This window comes from Scyliorhinus canicula, chromosome 18, assembly GCF_902713615.1.
Source record: "Scyliorhinus canicula chromosome 18, sScyCan1.1, whole genome shotgun sequence".
NCBI lineage: Eukaryota > Metazoa > Chordata > Chondrichthyes > Carcharhiniformes > Scyliorhinidae > Scyliorhinus > Scyliorhinus canicula.
This window is the reverse complement of record NC_052163.1, coordinates 75321232-75338328: the sequence shown is the minus strand read 5'-3', so window position 1 is coordinate 75338328 and position 17097 is coordinate 75321232. Positions and strand designations below refer to the sequence as shown.

The 17097-nt window shown below is 49.7% G+C and overlaps 1 protein-coding gene across 1 annotated transcript in view; it reads right to left on the bottom strand.

Moving 5' to 3' along the window:
* The window catches only part of crsp7 (cofactor required for Sp1 transcriptional activation, subunit 7), a 262873-nt gene extending 252035 nt beyond the window's left edge, over positions 1 to 10838 (bottom strand). Inside the window, exon 1 of the mRNA XM_038776426.1 lies at positions 10428 to 10838. Within this exon, the coding sequence (XP_038632354.1) occupies positions 10428 to 10490 (63 nt within the window). The 5' untranslated portion in view covers positions 10491 to 10838. The remainder of the gene's footprint in view (positions 1 to 10427) is intronic.
* Between the last annotated feature and the right edge of the window lie 6259 nt (positions 10839 to 17097).

Below are 17097 nucleotides of genomic sequence, written 5' to 3'. Positions count from 1 at the left end.
GGGTCCCCTGCTGGTGCGAACTTTCAATGAGGCGTGGGAGGGGGGGGCTTTGCCCCCGACGATGTCGCGGGCACTGATCTCTTTGATCCTAAAACGGGATAAGGACCCCTTGCAGTGCGGATCATATAGGCCTATTTCACTCCTTAACGTAGACGCTAAGTTGCTGGCGAAGATCCTGGCTACCAGGATAGAGGATTGTGTGCCAGAGGTAATTCATGAAGATCAGACAGGGTTTGTCAAGGGGCGGCAGCTCAACACGAATGTGCGGAGACTGCTCAATGTTATCATGATGCCGGCAGTGGAGGGGGAGGCGGAGATAGTGGTGGCGCTGGATGCAGAGAAGGCGTTTGATAGAGTTGAATGGGGGTACCTATGGGAGGTGCTGGAGAGGTTTGGATTTGGGGAGGGATTCATCAAATGGGTGAGGCTGCTTTACGCGGCGCCGATGGCGAGTGTAGTCACAAATGGAAGGAGATCGGAGTATTTTAGGCTTTATCGTGGGACCAGGCAGGGGTGTCCCCTGTCCCCCCTGCTCTTTGCACTGGCGATTGAACCGCTGGCCATGGCGTTGAGGGAGTCAGGGAAGTGGAGGGGTCTGGTGCGGGGGGGGGGAGGAGCACCGGGTATCGCTGTATGCAGACGACCTGCTGTTATATGTGGCGGACCCAGAGGGGGGAATGCCGGGGGTGATGGAACTGTTAGCGGAATTTGGGGGCTTCTCGGGCTATAAGCTGAACTTAGGAAAGAGCGAGGTATTTGTAGTGCACCCGGGAGATCAGGAGGAGGGAATTGGGAGGCTCCCCTTCAGGAGGGCAGTGAAGAGTTTCAGGTACCTGGGGGTGCAGGTGGCCAGGAGTTGGGGGGCTCTTCATAAGCTTAACTTCACCAGACTAGTGGAACAGATGGAGGAGGAATTTAAAAGGTGGGACATGGTGCCGCTATCGCTGGCGGGCAGAGTGCAATCCGTCAAAATGACGGTTCTCCCGAGGTTCTTGTTCCTCTTCCAGTGCTTGCCCATCTTTATCCCTAGGGCCTTTTTTAAAAGAGTGACCAGCAGCATCATGGGATTTGTTTGGGCGCATGGCACCCCAAGGGTGAAGAGGGTCTTCTTGGAGCGGAGTAGGGATGGGGGGGGGCTGGCGTTGCCCAACCTCTCGGGGTATTACTGGGCGGCCAACGTGTCGATGGTGCGTAAGTGGGTGATGGAGGGGGAGGGGGCAGCATGGAAACGGATGGAGAGAGCGTCCTGTGGGGATACAAGCCTGGGGGCCCTGGTAACGGCGCCGTGGCCGCTCCCTCCCACGAGGTATACCACGAGTCCGGTGGTGGCGGCTACCCTCAAGATTTGGGGGCAGTGGAGGCGACATAGGGGAGAAGTGGGGGGCTCGATGGAGGCTCCGTTAAGGGGGAACCATAGGTTCGTCCCGGGGAACATGGATGGGGGATTTCGGGGATGGTATAGAGCGGGCATTAGACAGCTGAAGGACCTGTTTATCGACGGAAGGTTTGCGAGCCTGGGGGAGTTGGAAGAGAAATTTGGGCTCCCGCCGGGAAACATGTTTAGATATCTGCAGGTAAAGGCATTTGCTAGACGGCAGGTGGAGGGATTCCCTGCGCTCCCCGCGAAGGGGGTGAGTGACAGGGTGCTCTCGGGGGTCTGGGTCGGGGAGGGGAAGATATCCGATATCTACAAGCTTATGCAGGAGAAGGAAGAGGCGTCAGTAGAGGAGCTGAAAACGAAGTGGGAGGGGGAACTGGGGGAACAGATCGAAGACGGGACATGGGCTGATGCCCTGGAGAGGGTAAATTCTTCCTCCTCGTGTGCGCGGCTTAGCCTCATCCAATTCAAGGTGCTGCATAGGGCCCACATGACTGGGACGAGGATGAATAGGTTCTTTGGGGGTGAAGATAGGTGTGCCAGGTGCTCGGGGAGTCCAGCGAACCATGCCCATATGTTCTGGGCATGCCCGGCATTGGAGGAGTTCTGGAAGGGGGTGGCGAGGACGGTGTCAAGGGTGGTGGGATCCAGGGTCAAGCCAGGATGGGGACTCGCGATCTTTGGGGTTGGGGTAGAGCCGGGAGTGCAGGAGGCGAAAGAGGCCGGTGTGCTGGCCTTTGCGTCCCTAGTAGCCCGGCGAAGGATTTTGCTACAGTGGAAGGACGCGAGGCCCCCAAGCGTGGAGACCTGGATCAATGACATGGCGGGCTTTATTAAGCTTGAGAAGGTTAAATTCGCCCTGAGAGGATCGGTGCAAGGGTTCTTTAAACGGTGGCAACCTTTCCTCGACTTTCTGGCTCAACGATAGGGTACTGGGACAGTAGCAGCAGCAACCCGGGGGGGGGGGGGGGGGGGGGGGGCGTTGATTATGTTAGCTTATTTTATTTAAATTTGATTTATCTAATTTTAATTTATGGTTAAGTTCTCTTGGTTGGGGGGGGGGGTGGGGGAATGTGATACATGTGATGTTACGGTATGGGGGGAATTGTGGGTGTTATGGGGCTGTTAGTTGCATATTACTGCTTTTTGCTATACTTTTTGTTATATTTTCTGCAAAAAATTCCAATAAAAAATTTAAAAAAAAAAAAAAATAATAAAACAGAAAAGGGGGCTTAAAACAAATATCAGCAGTGAAATTAGAGAGCTGAATTCCAAAGCAAAGAGATCATGCTGCAACTATAAATCACTGGTTAGGCCTCAGCTGGAGTATTGTGGTCAATTCTGGGTGCCACACTTCAGGAAAGATGCAACAGTGCCAGAAAAGAGTGGAGGAAATTCACCCGGATGTTACCACTGATGAAAACATTTAAGTGTAAGGAGATATTGGAAAAGTTAAGAATGCCCTCCTTGAAACAGAGAAGGTTCAAAAGTGGCCAAGTGTTTTCAAGATGAGAGGTTTTCAGGACTTCCGGTGGCGGCCATGGAGGAGTAGATCGCACGTATGATAGCTCCTGCCTGTAACGGACTTTTAGACCTTTACCCCCGTTTTTTGGGGGGATTTTATGGGATAAAAGAGTGAAGAGTGAGACAGTAAGGAGAAATCCCCCTCCGGTGAATGGAGAATGGGGTCAGAAGTGGCCGTGTGAGAAGACAAAGTCCTACAAGGGAGATGCAAGCAGAGCTGGTAACACAGGACAGTATGGCGGAGAGCAAGGGCCGCGGGGAGACGGCACAGTGGTCGACGAAGTAGCTGGTGAAGCTTTTCAAGGATTGCTTCGCCAAGCTAAAGAAGGACACGTTGGACGGATTAAGGCTTTGATTGATCAAGTGGTTCAGAATCAGGAAACCCACGGGAGAGCGATCCAGTAGGTCGAACAAAGGTTTTCCGAGCACGAGGAGTATATAACCATGCTGGAAAGCAAGATGGGGATGATGAACGACCGCCAGAAAAGAATGCAGAAGCTGGAGGACCTGGAGAATAGGTCCAGGAGGCAGAATCTCAGAATTGTTGGCCTTCCAGAAGGCAGTGAGGGATCGGATGCGAGGGCCTATGTGACGGACATGTTGGAGAAGTTGATAGGGGCTGAGGCTTTCCCTCGGCCCCTGGAATTGGACAAAGCGCACAGAGCCCTCGTGAGGAAGCCCAGAGCGATCGAGCCGCCGAGGGCCATGGTGGTACGTTTTCACCATTTCATGGACAAGGAACATATTTTGCGGTGGGCCAAGAAAGAACGGAGCAGCGTGGGAGAACTGTGAGTTGCGCATTGATCAGGACCTGGGAGTGAATTTGGCCAAGAGGCGAGCTGGGTTCAATCGGGCAAAAACAACCCTCTTTAAGAAGGGGATGAAGTTCGGGATGCTGTACCCAGCCCGCCTGTGGGTCACACATGAGGAACGGGACTTCTACTTTGAAACTCCAGACGAAGTATGGACCTTTATTAAAGAAATGAAGCTCGAGGTGAATTAAAAGACACTTAAGCCTTGGAGAAGTTCTGTGGCAGCGATTTGTTGTGCTGGATTGTATAAATTTAAGTAGCCTTATGTGAAATAATGGGCTGTATGGATGGTTAACGGTTGATCTGTCTTGCAGGGACCTTGTTAGAGGGGCGGATGGGCTTTGAATTTAGTTCTGCTTTTTGGGTGACTATTTTTCTAAAGTGACAGTTTCTTCACTTTTTTCTGTTGTTTGCGGAATGTGATGCTTTTAAAATGTTCATTCATATGGGGGTGGGGGGGGGACAGTACAATAGGGAGACAGACTGCTTGGTGCCAGGGGCGGGAGCTATCGAGTCAGCATGGGTCAGCTGACTCTCGGAAGCACGGTGGGGGGCAAGCAGGTGTTGAGCTGGAGCTTGACTTGGGGGATTGGGTTTCTAGTGCTGTTGCTACGGGGTGTGTGGGGGGAGCTGCTTTGCTGACAGGGGAGGAAGTGTTACTCGGGGACAAATGCGAGGTCGGGAATGGCGACTGCCCGAGTGGGGACTCGATAAAGCGGAGTGCGCGAGCTCGAGACTGGCCTAAAAAGGGTGATGGCTAGTCAGCGGGGGTGGGGGCGTGGGAAGAGATTGAGGAAGGGGTGGGTTAGCTCCACTCAGGACTGTACTCAAAGACCAGGAGGGGAGCGATCTTGATCAGCAAACGAGTGGCATTCGAGGCAGGGAGAATCATGTCAGACAAGGGTGGTAGGTACATAATGGTGAGTGGAAGCTGGAAGGGTGCGGGTGGTACTTGTGAACATATATGCTCCGAATTGGGACAACGTGGAATTTATGAGGCGGGTGTTAGGTAAGATCCCAGACTTAGAGTCACATAACTTGATCATGGGATGGGACTTCAATACAGTAGTCCCCCCTTATAACGCGGGTGTTGGGGTCCAAGACAGCCACCCGCGTTGTATCCGAGCCGCGGATATCCATGATGGGGGTTTTAAATTTATTTTAAAATCTATGCTAGCGCTTCCCATTGTGAGTCTACGGGGGTCTGACCTCTCCCCCCGCCCCCCGCAGACTCACAATGGGAAGCGCTAGCATAGATTTTTAAATAAATTTAAAACCCCCATCGTGGATCCAATTAAAACAGTGTCAATTTCAGCGGCCGGCTCACTTTGATCCGGAGAGGGAAGCTGCTCTCTCACTGAAACAGTCAGCCGGCCGCTGAAATTGACACTGCCGGCTGCTCTCTCCCTCCAATCCAACTTTTAAGTTTTAATGTTTCTGATTGGAGGGAGAGAGCAGCCGGCAGTGTCAATTTCAGCGGCCGGCTCACTTTGATCCAGAGGGGGAAGCTGCTCTCTCACTGAAGCAATCAGCCGGCCGCTGAAATTAACACTGCCGGCTGCTCTCTCCCTCCAATCAGAAACATTAAAACTTAAAAGTTGGATTGGAGGGAGAGAGCAGTGGGCAGTGTCAATTTCAGCGGCCGGCTGATTGCTTCAGTGAGAGCAGCTTCCCTCTCTGGATCAAAGTGAGCCGGCCGCTGAAATTGACACAACTGACAGTTGGGGTCCATAAGCCCCCCCGCGGTATATCGCGAACCGCGGTATCGCGGAGCGCGGTATAACGGGGGACTACTGTAGTCGTTGATCCAGAATTCGACCGGTCAAAATTCAGGACAGGGAGGAGGCCGGCTGCGGCAAAGGAATTGAAGGATTTTATGGAAGAGATGGGGAGAGTAGATCCATGGAGGTTTGCACGGCCAAGGGCGAAGGAGTTTTCCTTTTTTTCCACATGTCCACAAGGTATACTCTCGCATCTACTTTTTTGTTCTGAGCAGGGCGCTAATACCGAACGTGGTGGATACTGAGTATTCAGCAACTGCGGTGTCGGATGATGCCCCACACTGGGTGGATGTACGGGTTAGTGTGGAGAGAGTGCAACGCCCGCTGTGGAGACTGGATGTGGGGTTGCTCGCGGACAAAGCGATCTGTGGGCGGGTTAACAAGTCCATCCAGAACTACCTGGAAACAAATGATACGCGGGAGGTCTCTTAAGCGGCAGTCTGGAAAGCTTTGAAGACAGTAGTCAGAGGGGAATTAATCTCGATACAGGCCCAGAGAGAAAAGGTGGAATGGGCTGAGAGAGGTAGATTAGTGGATGAGATACTCCAGGTGGACAGGAGATACTCGGAGGCCCCAGACATGGAAAAGAGAGGCGGCCAGGGAGATAATGTAAAGAGTAGAGACGGTAATACTGTCCTGGACCCAACAGGGTGACCGAGGTGTTCAAGGGCTTTTACAGTAAATTATATGAGTCGGAACCATTGGCTGGGGTGGAGGGGATGAGGCAGTTTCTGGATCAGTTGAGGTTCCCGAGGGTGGAGGAGGACCTGGAAGCCCCAATTGAGATTGAGGAAATAATCAAGGGGCTGGAGGGCATGCAGCTCCATAAGAGGTTTTCAGAGATATTGAGCCCACTGCTGGTGAGGACTTTTAACGAAACAAGAAATGAAAATGAAAATTGCTTATTGTCACGAGTAGGCTTCAATGAAGTTACTGTGAAAAGCCCCTAGTCGCCACATTCTGGCGCCTGTCCGGGGAGGCTGGTACGGGAATTGAACCGTGCTGCTGGCCTGCTGTAAAAGCCAGTGATTTAGCCGAGTGAGCTAAACCAGCCCCAATTCATACCCCGAAAAATTGCCAAATTCCCCCAAGATTCGCCTGCTTTAAAAGCCAGCGATTTAGCTCAGTGGGACTCCCCACAACAATGTCGCAGACCTCGATTTCATTGATGCTGAAACGGGAGAAGGATCCGGAGCAATGCGGGTCATACAGGCCAATTTCTCTCCTGAATGTGCGCCAAACTGCTGGCTAAGATACTGGCCAGAAGGATAGAGGACGGTGACCCGGGGGTGATAGGGGAAGACCTGATGGGATTTGATAAGGGCAGGCAACTATAGGCCAATGTTCGAAGGCTTTTAAATGTTGTTATGATGCCCTCAAGAAGGAGAGGAGGTGGAGGTGGTAGCGATGATGCTGAGAACACTTTTGATCGGGTGGAGTGGAATTACCTGTGGGAGGCGCTGGGAAGGTTTGGGTTTGGTGAGGGCTTTATTGACTTGGTGTGCTTTCTCTATCAGGCACCAGTAGCGAGTGAACATACGAACTGGCTGAGGCTGGGGTATTTTAAACTACACCAAGGGACGAGGCAAGGGTGCCCTCTCGCCGTTACTGTTTGCTCTGGCCATAGAGCCATTGCGTTAAGAGCCTCCAGGAACTGGAAGGGGGGTGTGTGTGTGTGTGGAGCACTGGGTTTTGCTCTATGCAGATGACCTGCTCTTGTACATTTCGGACCATTTGGATGGGATGAGGGAATTAATGCGAATCTTGGGGGAATTTGGCAATTTTTCAGGGTATAAATTGAACACTGGGAAAAGAGAGATGTTTGCGATCCAGGCAAGAGGACAGGAAAAGAGACTGGGAGAGCTGCCACTTAGAATGGTAGGGAAGAGCTTTCGATATCTGGGAATCCAGGTGGCCCAGGGATGGGAGGTACTACACAAGTTAAACCTATCCCAGTTGGTAGACCAAATGGAAGGGGACTTTAAGGAATGGGACATGCTCCCGCTATCACTAGCGGAGAGGGTACAGACCATGAAAATGACAGTCCTCCCCAGATTTCCGTTTGTCTTTCAGTGCCTCCCCATCTTCATCCCCAAGGCCTTTTTCAAGCGGGGGGGGGGGGGGGGGGGGTTGGCGCTGTTGAACTTCTGTAATTACTACTGGGTGGCTAATATAGCCATGATTAGGAAGTGGGTAGTGGGGGAGGGGTCGGCATGGGAGCGGATGGAGGCAGCGTCATGTAAAGACACCAGTCCGGGAGCATTGGTAACGGCACCTCTGCCGTTCTCGACGGCCCAATACTCCACAAGTCCAGTGATAGTGGCGGCTCTGAGGGCAATTGAGGAGCTATGAGAGAGTGGAGGGAGCATCGATTTGGACCCCGATTTATAATAACCACAGGTTTGTCCCGGGTAGGCTAGTTGGCAGGTTCCGGAGTTGGCAGAGGGCAGGAATTGGAAGAATGGTAGATCTATTTATAGACAGGAGCTTTCCCAGCTTGAAAGCTTTGGAGGATAAATTTAAATTGCCAGCAGGGAATGGTTTTAGGTATTTGCAGGTGCGAGACTTCCTGAAAAAACAGGTGCTGGCCTTTCTGCTGTTGCCGCTACAGGGGATACAAGATAGAGTAGTTTCCAGTATCTGGGTGGGAGAGGGGAAGGTATTGGATATTTACCAGGAGCTTTCGGAGGAAACTCTGGTGGAGGAGCTTACGGGGAAGTGGGAGGATGAGCTAGGAGGAGAGATAGAGACGTGTCTATGGGCAGATGCCTTATGCAGGGTTAATACCTTCTCATCATGCGACAGTCTTAGCCTGATACAATTTAAGGTAGTCCACCGGGCACACATGACAGCGGGTAGGATGAGTAAGTTCTTCGGGGTTGAGGATAGTGTGCGGGGTGCGCAGGAAGCCCAGCGAGTCATGTCCACATGTTTTGGGCATGCCCGTAGCTTAGAGGGTTTTGGCAGCGTTTTGCTAAGGCAATGTCCACGGTGCTAAAAACACAGGTGGTGCCGAGTCCAGAGGTGCCGATCTTTGGAGTGTTGGATGAGCCGGAAGTTCAGAGGGCAAAAGAGGCTGACGTCTCGGCCTTTGCCTCCCTTGTCGCCCGGAGACGGATATTATTAATGTGAAGGGACTCAAAGCTCCCCCCCCCCCCCCCCCCCCCCCACACCCACACCCAAAAGTGTAGAGACCTGGGTTAGTGACATGGCTGGGTTTCTCAGTCTCGAGAAAATAAAGTTTGCCTTAAGAGGATCAATGTTCGGGTTCTCCCGGAGGTGGCAGCCGTTCGTCGACTTTCTCGGGGAAAATAGATGAGGGGGCCTTCTTTTATCTAGTTGTCAGAACCTGTAACACTAGCTGTGAAGATGGAAACTAATTCCATTAACTATTTTAAAAGGGAACTGTACAGCTACAGTTAATGTCAAAACGCAGAGATGAGGGACTGCTCTTTCAGAGAGCCAGCATTGGCACAAATGGCCTCCTTCTGTGCTAAATTTCTAATATTGCATAATTTTCCTCAGACTGCAAACTGTAGAATAACTGGAAGGAAACTATTTGACACATGACACTTTCACGACACTAGACAAAATAAACTCCATAAAAAACGTGCTCAGCAAATCTGAGTTTGAGGGATAACTTGCACATTTTGTCTATCCATAAAAAGATTTTCACTATCGCTAACGTTTTTCTTTTCTCTATATAACAAACAGAAATAAATTTGAGTTTGGAACTGAACACAAGCGTAACACTTTGCAAATGCTATTGCTCTGAAATTCACTGATTTATTTTTTGAAAATTGAAATGCTAGCCCATATTTTCTGAACACGTTCTCTGAATGAAAGCTATCATTCAGTTATTGAAAGCTTGCATGGCCAATGAAGAAATATAATATTGCATTAACTCGGAAATACATTTAAAACCAGCCACATAAAACATTCACTAAATAAAAAGCAGCAGAATTCCTCTATTCCACGATGCAGCTGCAACTTTGCCACGTGAAATACCCGAAATTATGAACCCAGCAAAATCATTTTTACAAGTTAAAACTGGAATGATCCTAAAATTCGGTACTTTCCTATCCGATTTATTCTATGATGTTACTCGGGAACTCCAAGTTACCCATCATTCCAGTAGCCACTTCCTGTTTGCCTGTTTTACCTGCTCTCCCGTATGTACTTCCCTCAACCTAAATCAATTACTTCAATGCGAAAACGTTAAATTCAATCCCTCCCTCTACCCCAGATCTAACATTACCCTCAGCACGAATTCATTCCAGCCATGGGGGGGGGGGGGGGGGGGGTGGAGACAGAGATCTGCATAAAGAAAACACTCTGCACCTCATTTCCCAATTTTCACGAAGTGTTTTGGTTTAACCATTTAGATATATGAAATATCACAAATCAACTCACGCTTCAGTCAAATGTGTTCAATGCCATCTGATAAGGATTGTGTACAGTTAACTTTAAAAAGATGGCAGTAAGGAGTACAACAGTTGGTCACCATTTTAACAGGGGAAACTTCCCAGCGATTTAGATAACCACAAGCATTAACAGGTGTTTAAAACTTTATATATTTTTGGGACGAATCATTGTGCATGTGATTTGTGATAAGTTAGAAACAACACGAGCGTGCTTTAAAGCCTTGTGAGAGCCGAGAGTCAACATGGTTTAGAGGAATCCTGCTGCTGCTACTCCATGCTGGGAGGTTAATCCCCGAGCCTTGAACAAGGCGCAATAGATCCTAGGCTATTCCCAGTTCGCCTCACTCCAGTCCACTCCACACTCACTCATCATGGGCCTGGGGTCAAAGCCTGCCCCGCTAGGCCGCTCTCTTCAACATGCATACACACGGTCTCAAACAGGCAGAACCCCGGACCGCCACAGGCCCGAGCCAGGGGCTTGCGTGCAGGCACACGGCCTGGTTCTTACATTGGCATCCTTGTCTATGGCCTGGAGCAGCTGGTCCTTGATCTGCAGCGGGGTGGGTGTCATTTGGCGGCAGTGTGACGGCGGCTGCGCGACGGTGGACGGGGGGAGTAGGAGGAGGTGGGGAGGGAAGAGGGAGAGGACGGGGAGAGAGGCCCGCTAACAAGAAGCGCAGAGTCTGAGGAAGTGGCTGCGAAGAGCGGCGGCTGCAGCAGGGCCGCTCGGAACCGTCATATTCCGCTGCGGCGCTCTCGGGTGGCTCCGTGTGTCCAGTGTGCGCCTCGCTTTCTCGGGCTGTCTGTCACTGCCTGAAGGGAAGCGGCAGCCAAGAGCGCGGAGCCGAATCAGCCCAGAGCGAACACTCACTCACTCCACCGAGTGTAACTGAGGAGCCGCGCGCTGCACCACGGGAAACCCAGCACCCCGGCGGCGCGCGACCGCGTCACAATCTACGCGCGAGCGTGTCATCCATCTCGCGCGTGCGCGGAAAACAAAATAACGGCGCTCTTCTACGCGCGCCCCTTCCGAAAAATATTCAGGCCGGCGCGCGCGCGCGCGCCGTCCGTCGCAACAATCACGCCGCCCGCTCGAGCGCCCTGACGTCACCGCGTCACTGCAGGCTGAACGCGCAGGCGCAGTGGGTGTGCGTGCGTTTTCCTGCCCCCGAGGGGCACGCGGTGGGGAGGCGGGCGGTTTCTATGGTAACGAACCGCTGGAGCCTGTTCACGAGTCTTCCCAGGCTCATTTCTGCCCTGAGTCTGAGCTGGGGAACGAGGAGAGCCGTCAAAGGTTTATGAGGTGATACTATTTTGACAACAGCAACTTCTCAGTCTACATGTAGTTCTACACAAAGCTTGTCGAATGCGCTTGGGCTCCAGAACCGAGTGTAAGGTTCCAGAATAAACTCAATCATAACTCAGTCCTCACTGTAAACTCATGTATTCTCAGTGGCGTGCAGAGGGGGGGGGGGGGGGGGGGGGGGGGCGACGGTGCCTTGGCCCCGGGCATCCATTGGATGGGGGCATCCAATCAGAGAAGGAAAAAAAAAAAAAATTTTTTTTTAAAGAAAATTTTTTTTTTACATTTTTAAAAAAAAAGTTAGATTACCCAATTATTTTTTTCAATTAAGGGCAATTTAGCGTGGCCAATCCACCTACTCTGCACATTTTTTGGGTTGTGGGGACGAAACCAACGCAGACACGGGGAGAATGTGCAAACTCCACACGGACATTGACCCAGAGCTGGGATCGAACCTGGGACCTCAGTTCCGTGAGGTGGTTGTGCTAACCACTAGGCCACCGTGCTGCCCCAGAGAAGGAAATAAGATAGTAATTTTAAAATTTCAGCGGTGATAAATCAATTTTTGGAGGCTCACCACACTGCAGAGGCAGTTGTTAGCCCTTATTCCTTTAACATGGTGTACCCTTTCTGTCTAGAGAAAATGGTCCTTCTCCCCATCCCCCCACACGCATGCGGATGATGTACGTGGTGCAACCATCAAAAGCAACAAGCAGACGTGGCTGTTCGTTCCTGCGTTTCCTCGAGTCATAACTCGTCTTTTCTTCAGCTTTTTGTGCATCTAGATTAGTTCTTTTACCTACTCAGGTCAGTGAATAGCTCTAGAACAGGTGCAACTACGGTTTTTATAGGTTTTATGGCGATATTTAATGAAATATTTACGTGGGATGTAGTAAGAGTGAAGCCTGGATGATCAGAGGACTGCTATGGCATTTAATCTCGGAATAGGAGACATTTATTCCTTAACATGCTAATATTCGAATACAGATACCACTAATTTGCAAGTCTATGATATAAATTGCACAAAATTATCAGTGGAGAATCAGTGTGAAATAATTTGATACGAAGGAACAAAGAAATGAAATATGGTTTATCCGTCTGCAACTGACCGATTGTTTACCATTTTCTTCCCATTTTCTCATGCGTCTTACGGTTTTTGAGATAGAAAATGAAATGTTACGAGTATTTCGTGTACAACCGAGTGGAGCACAGAACAGGAAAAAAAAGAGGGCCAGAGTCGAAGAAGAGTCCCATCAAAGAGGGGCATTAGATGCATGGATAAAAAGAAGTAAAGAAGAAGTAGGAGAACCTGGAGAAGTAAAAGATGATGTGGGTGCAGAGAAGGATTTTTCTGATACGGATTCAGCTCGGTCAGAACATAATACTCTCTCTCCTCAGTCTCGTTGTCAGGATGATGATCCATGTGAAGAAAATAAAGAAGATATTTGCATATTTTTGCAAAGAAGCGATTTTGGCTGTTTGGAGAAACCGATTCCAGGTCATTTGAAGATGACCATATTACAACATGGCCCTGAAAGATATCAGAATAAAAGTGGTCCATTTGCTGAGAAGGATGGGAGATCATTTTCCAAACAGTGGTTTGATAAAGTTTCCACAAACGGAGAAATTGTGGAGAGAAAATGGTTGTTATACTCTCCATATCGGAAAGCATGCTACTGTTTTGTTTGCTTTTTGTTTTCAAAGGAGCATTTGTCGTCTGTGTCAAACTTTGGAAAGGAAGACGGTTTCTCCACTTGGAGAAAATTAAATCCAACAATACCTGACCGTGAGAAAAGCCCTTCTCATAGAGCTCACATGAGGGAATACCTGAACCTTGTAGTTCGACTCCATCATTCAACTACGATAGATGCTGAACTTCAACAGCAAATGTCTGCTGAAAAGAAAAGATGGAAAGCTATAACTGAACGGATTGTCGAGGTTATATCCTTTCTGGCAAAACAGAATCTGGCCTATCGTGGACATCGAGGAGAAGGAATATCTGGGTTATCAGAGCCAGGGGAGACAGTCAGTGAAAATACAGGAAACTTTCTAGCAACAATCAGACTTTTGGCCAAATATGATGACATCTTAGCAAAACACTTGCAGAGAGGGAAAGAGAAACCAAAAGTGTCACCTACTTGTCCAACAGAATTCAAAACGAAATAATCAATCTTCTTGGTGAAACTGTCAAGAAAAATATAATTTCTGAAATTAAGGACGCAAAATATTTTAGCATAATGCTGGAATCAACTCCAGATATTGCCCATGAAGATCAGGTTTCTGAAATTCTGCGTTACGTTCATATTGATGAAAACAGAAAAGTAGAAATAAAGGCGACATTTCTGGGATTTTTTCAAGTCAACAAGAAAGATGCAGTCAGCCTGGTAAATAAAATTCAGGAAAAATTGGAAGAAGACAAAATTTCCATGAATGACTTGTCGTGGTCAAGCATATGATAATGCAGCAGTTATGGCTGGAGTGAGAGGAGGTGTTCAACAAAAAATTCTTGAAGTTAACCCAAAAGCTGTGTTTGTGAACTGCGAGAACCACAGCCTCAATTTGTCCTGTGTCCATGCAAGTGAGGTGCAACCTGTTGTTGTTACATTTTTTGGCATTCTAGAAAACTCTTTACTTTTTTTTCTTCATCTACTTCTCGTGGGAAGTGTTAAAATCATTTGTCACTCGGACTGTGAAAAGACAGTGTGACACAAGATGGAGTTCCAGCCATGATGCTGTGCAAGTAATCCACGAAGAGTGTGACAACGTTATTGCAAGCCTTCAACACCTGCTGGAAGGAGAATTTTCAAGGGAAACTAAATCTGATGCAGGATCGCTACTGAACTCTATTCAACAGTTCCCGTTTATAGCTTTATTAAATTTTTGGTCCTCAGTTTTATCATCAGTGGATAAAGTCTCAAAACGTTTACAGGATCCGAAAATGGGGTTCCATGAAGCTTCTTGTGATCTGAGAGGACTTATTCATATCTTGAATTTGAAGAATGACAAAATTATCCACAATGCAATAGATTTAGCCAATGAATATTGTCAAAATTGGGGAATACCAATTGCACGAACAAGGAGAAGAAGAATAATGCCTGGAGAGTCAGCAAGAGATAGTGGACTGACGGCACAAGAAGAAATGAATAGAGTAATGGTAGAGATTGTGAACAGATTAAAAACTGAAATTGAAGACCGCAGTGTCCGTCTTCAAAGACTCAGTGACCGATTTTCTTTTCTTCTGAACTTGAATTCAGGAGTGATTGAAGATGAACAAGAAAGAGAGAAATTAAAAAAGGAATGTTCAGACTTTGCAAATTATTATGACAATGATGTGGTTGCAATTCAGTTATATGACAAAATTATTGATTTTGTGATGCTCCTTCGAGCTGGAGGGAATAGAGTTCCCCCTGATCCTAAAGATGCTCTGGAGTCTTTACTGCAGTATGGGAGGGATGTCTTTCCGACGCTGTGTGTTTCGTACAGATTACTGCTTACAATCGCATTTTCAGTCGCAAGCTGTGAAAGGTCATTTTCAAAACTGAAATTAATCAAAACATATCTGAGGTCTTCTATGTCACAGGAGCGACTGACCAACCTGGCTTTAATAAGCATTGAAAAAGAATTTCTCACAGCTGATGTAAAAAGTGAAGTAGTTCAGGTGTTTGTGACAGGAGGTATCATTTGGGGAAAAGAACTTAATAAATTTGATTGATTTATATTAAAATCGAATAAAGCGTTTATTTCATGTTTCATCTGTGTTTATATATTCAAAATGTTTTCCTTTCTCATAATATTTCTCAGTATATTAGGCCTTATACTTGAGTCTTTGGGGCATACAATCAAGATTTGCCCCGGGCATCACCAGACCTCTGCACGCCACTGTGTATTCTGTTCTTGTTTTACGTAATGTGTCGATTTTACTGATTGCAAAAAGAAAGACTTGCATTTATATCGTGCTTTTCATGACCACTGGACATCTCAAAGCGCTTTATCTGTTAAATTAAGTACTTTTGAAGCGTAGTCACTGTTGTAATATAGATCTGTGGTGAAGCTGGCTATGGTCACCTCCATGTCAGTAGTAAAGGTACATGGGCAGCACGGTAGCATGGTGGTTAGCATAAATGCTTCACAGCTCCAGGGTCCCAGGTTCGATTCCCGGCTGGGTCACTGTCTGTGCGGAGTCTGCACGTCCTCCCCGTGTGTGCGTGGGTTTCCTCCGGGTGCTCCGGTTTCCTCCCACAGTCCAAAGATGTGCGGGTTTGGTGGATTGGCCATGCTAAATTGCCCGTAGTGTCCTAATAAAAGTAAGGTTAAGGGGGGGGTTGTTGGGTTACGGGTATAGGGTCGATTCGTGGGTTTGAGTAGGGTGATCATGGCTCGGCCCAACATCGAGGGCCGAAGGGCCTGTTCTGTGCTGTACTGTTCTATGTTCTATGTTCTAAATTTGCTACCTTCACCTTTTCAGTGCTCAGAAGTAGCAGAGAAGCGCGGGCCATGGTTTACACAAAGCAAGTCCCAGAGATCCCCTCGGGGAATGAGGGGCAACTCAGGGAGTCCACCGTCTCGCTGCAGATGAGTGGACTGAATCATCCCCCATGCCTCCCACTGAGCAGCCGTCCTCCACTAGGCAGTCGCCATCTAGGACCGAGTCCTCTGCCACATTGAGTGTGGCGGATGGCACGGTCCCACCAACTAGCCCTGGGTCTGCCTTGATCCCACTCCCCGGATCGCGACAGACGGGTTCCTCTCAGGCTCCTCTACTTGTATCAGATCAGAGTGAGGTGGCAGCTCAGACCCCCCCTCCTCTTGCGACGCCAGGCCACCAGATAGATCTGGGAATAGTTGCAGAAAAAGCTCCAGGATAGAGATGGGGATGCCTGGCTGAGGCCATGGCGGAGAGGCGGAGGCCTCCTCGCCACCATTGCCCAATGATCCTGAGGTCAAGGAACCTCCATAGCCCCCCGGTGTTGTGAAAAGGAACGCCTCTGGGATGCAAAATTGCACCGGGCGGAACGAGCCCTCAATTCCTTGCTCGCAACCGGCCCCGAGGCGAACTGCTCGGGGGTGGCAGGAATTGGGGCTCCACACCGGGGGGGGGGAGGAGGGTCATGGTCCCCCCCCCCCCCCCCCCCCCCCCCCCCCCCCGCTCCAAGGAGTGGAGCCACTTGCGGGGGTGGCCTGCGGCAAGGAAACGTCCACCTTTGCCTCACCCCTCTTCCCTCGACACTCTGACCCTGGGTTCAAGATTTTGTTGTCTTCTGCGCCGGCCTGTGATCATGCGCATCACCACTGCCCCCTGCTGACCCGTGCCAAAATGATGCCAGGCCCAGCACTCGACGCTGAGGCATCAATGGGCCCGGGATGAGCTGGAGTGTCCGCGGTGCCAGGTGTATTAGCGGCCCCCAGTCTGAAGTTCCGGGGCGCAGGGGTCTCTAGGCTGACGGGGTCGGGAGTATCTGGAGCCGATCCCCGCCTTGCCTTCTTTCGGGCTTTGCTGCCCGGTGAATGTCCTCCCTCCTCCACGCTGGCAGCCAATTGGCCAGTAGGTGCCGGCACGGTGCCCCCCTGCAGGGCCGGGGTGGCAACGTCAATGGAGGGCAAGGGGGTGGTGGCGCCAACCGCAGCCGTCTTGGTGGCTTTGGAGGCGGGGCATTTCTTCCTCACATGCAGTCGTGGCACTGCACGCCATTCGCAGACCAGGAAACACGGTCCCAGATGGGAGATTTCGAATTCCCCCTCTAATACATCCTCAGGAACATGGCGGATGAAAGCCTGAGGGGGGCATCCTTCAGGCCGAGAGGAACAAATCTCCCCCAGTAGTTGGAGGTGGGGGAGGAGGAGTTCCGTAAGGAGGTCGCGTGGGACATTGGAGAGT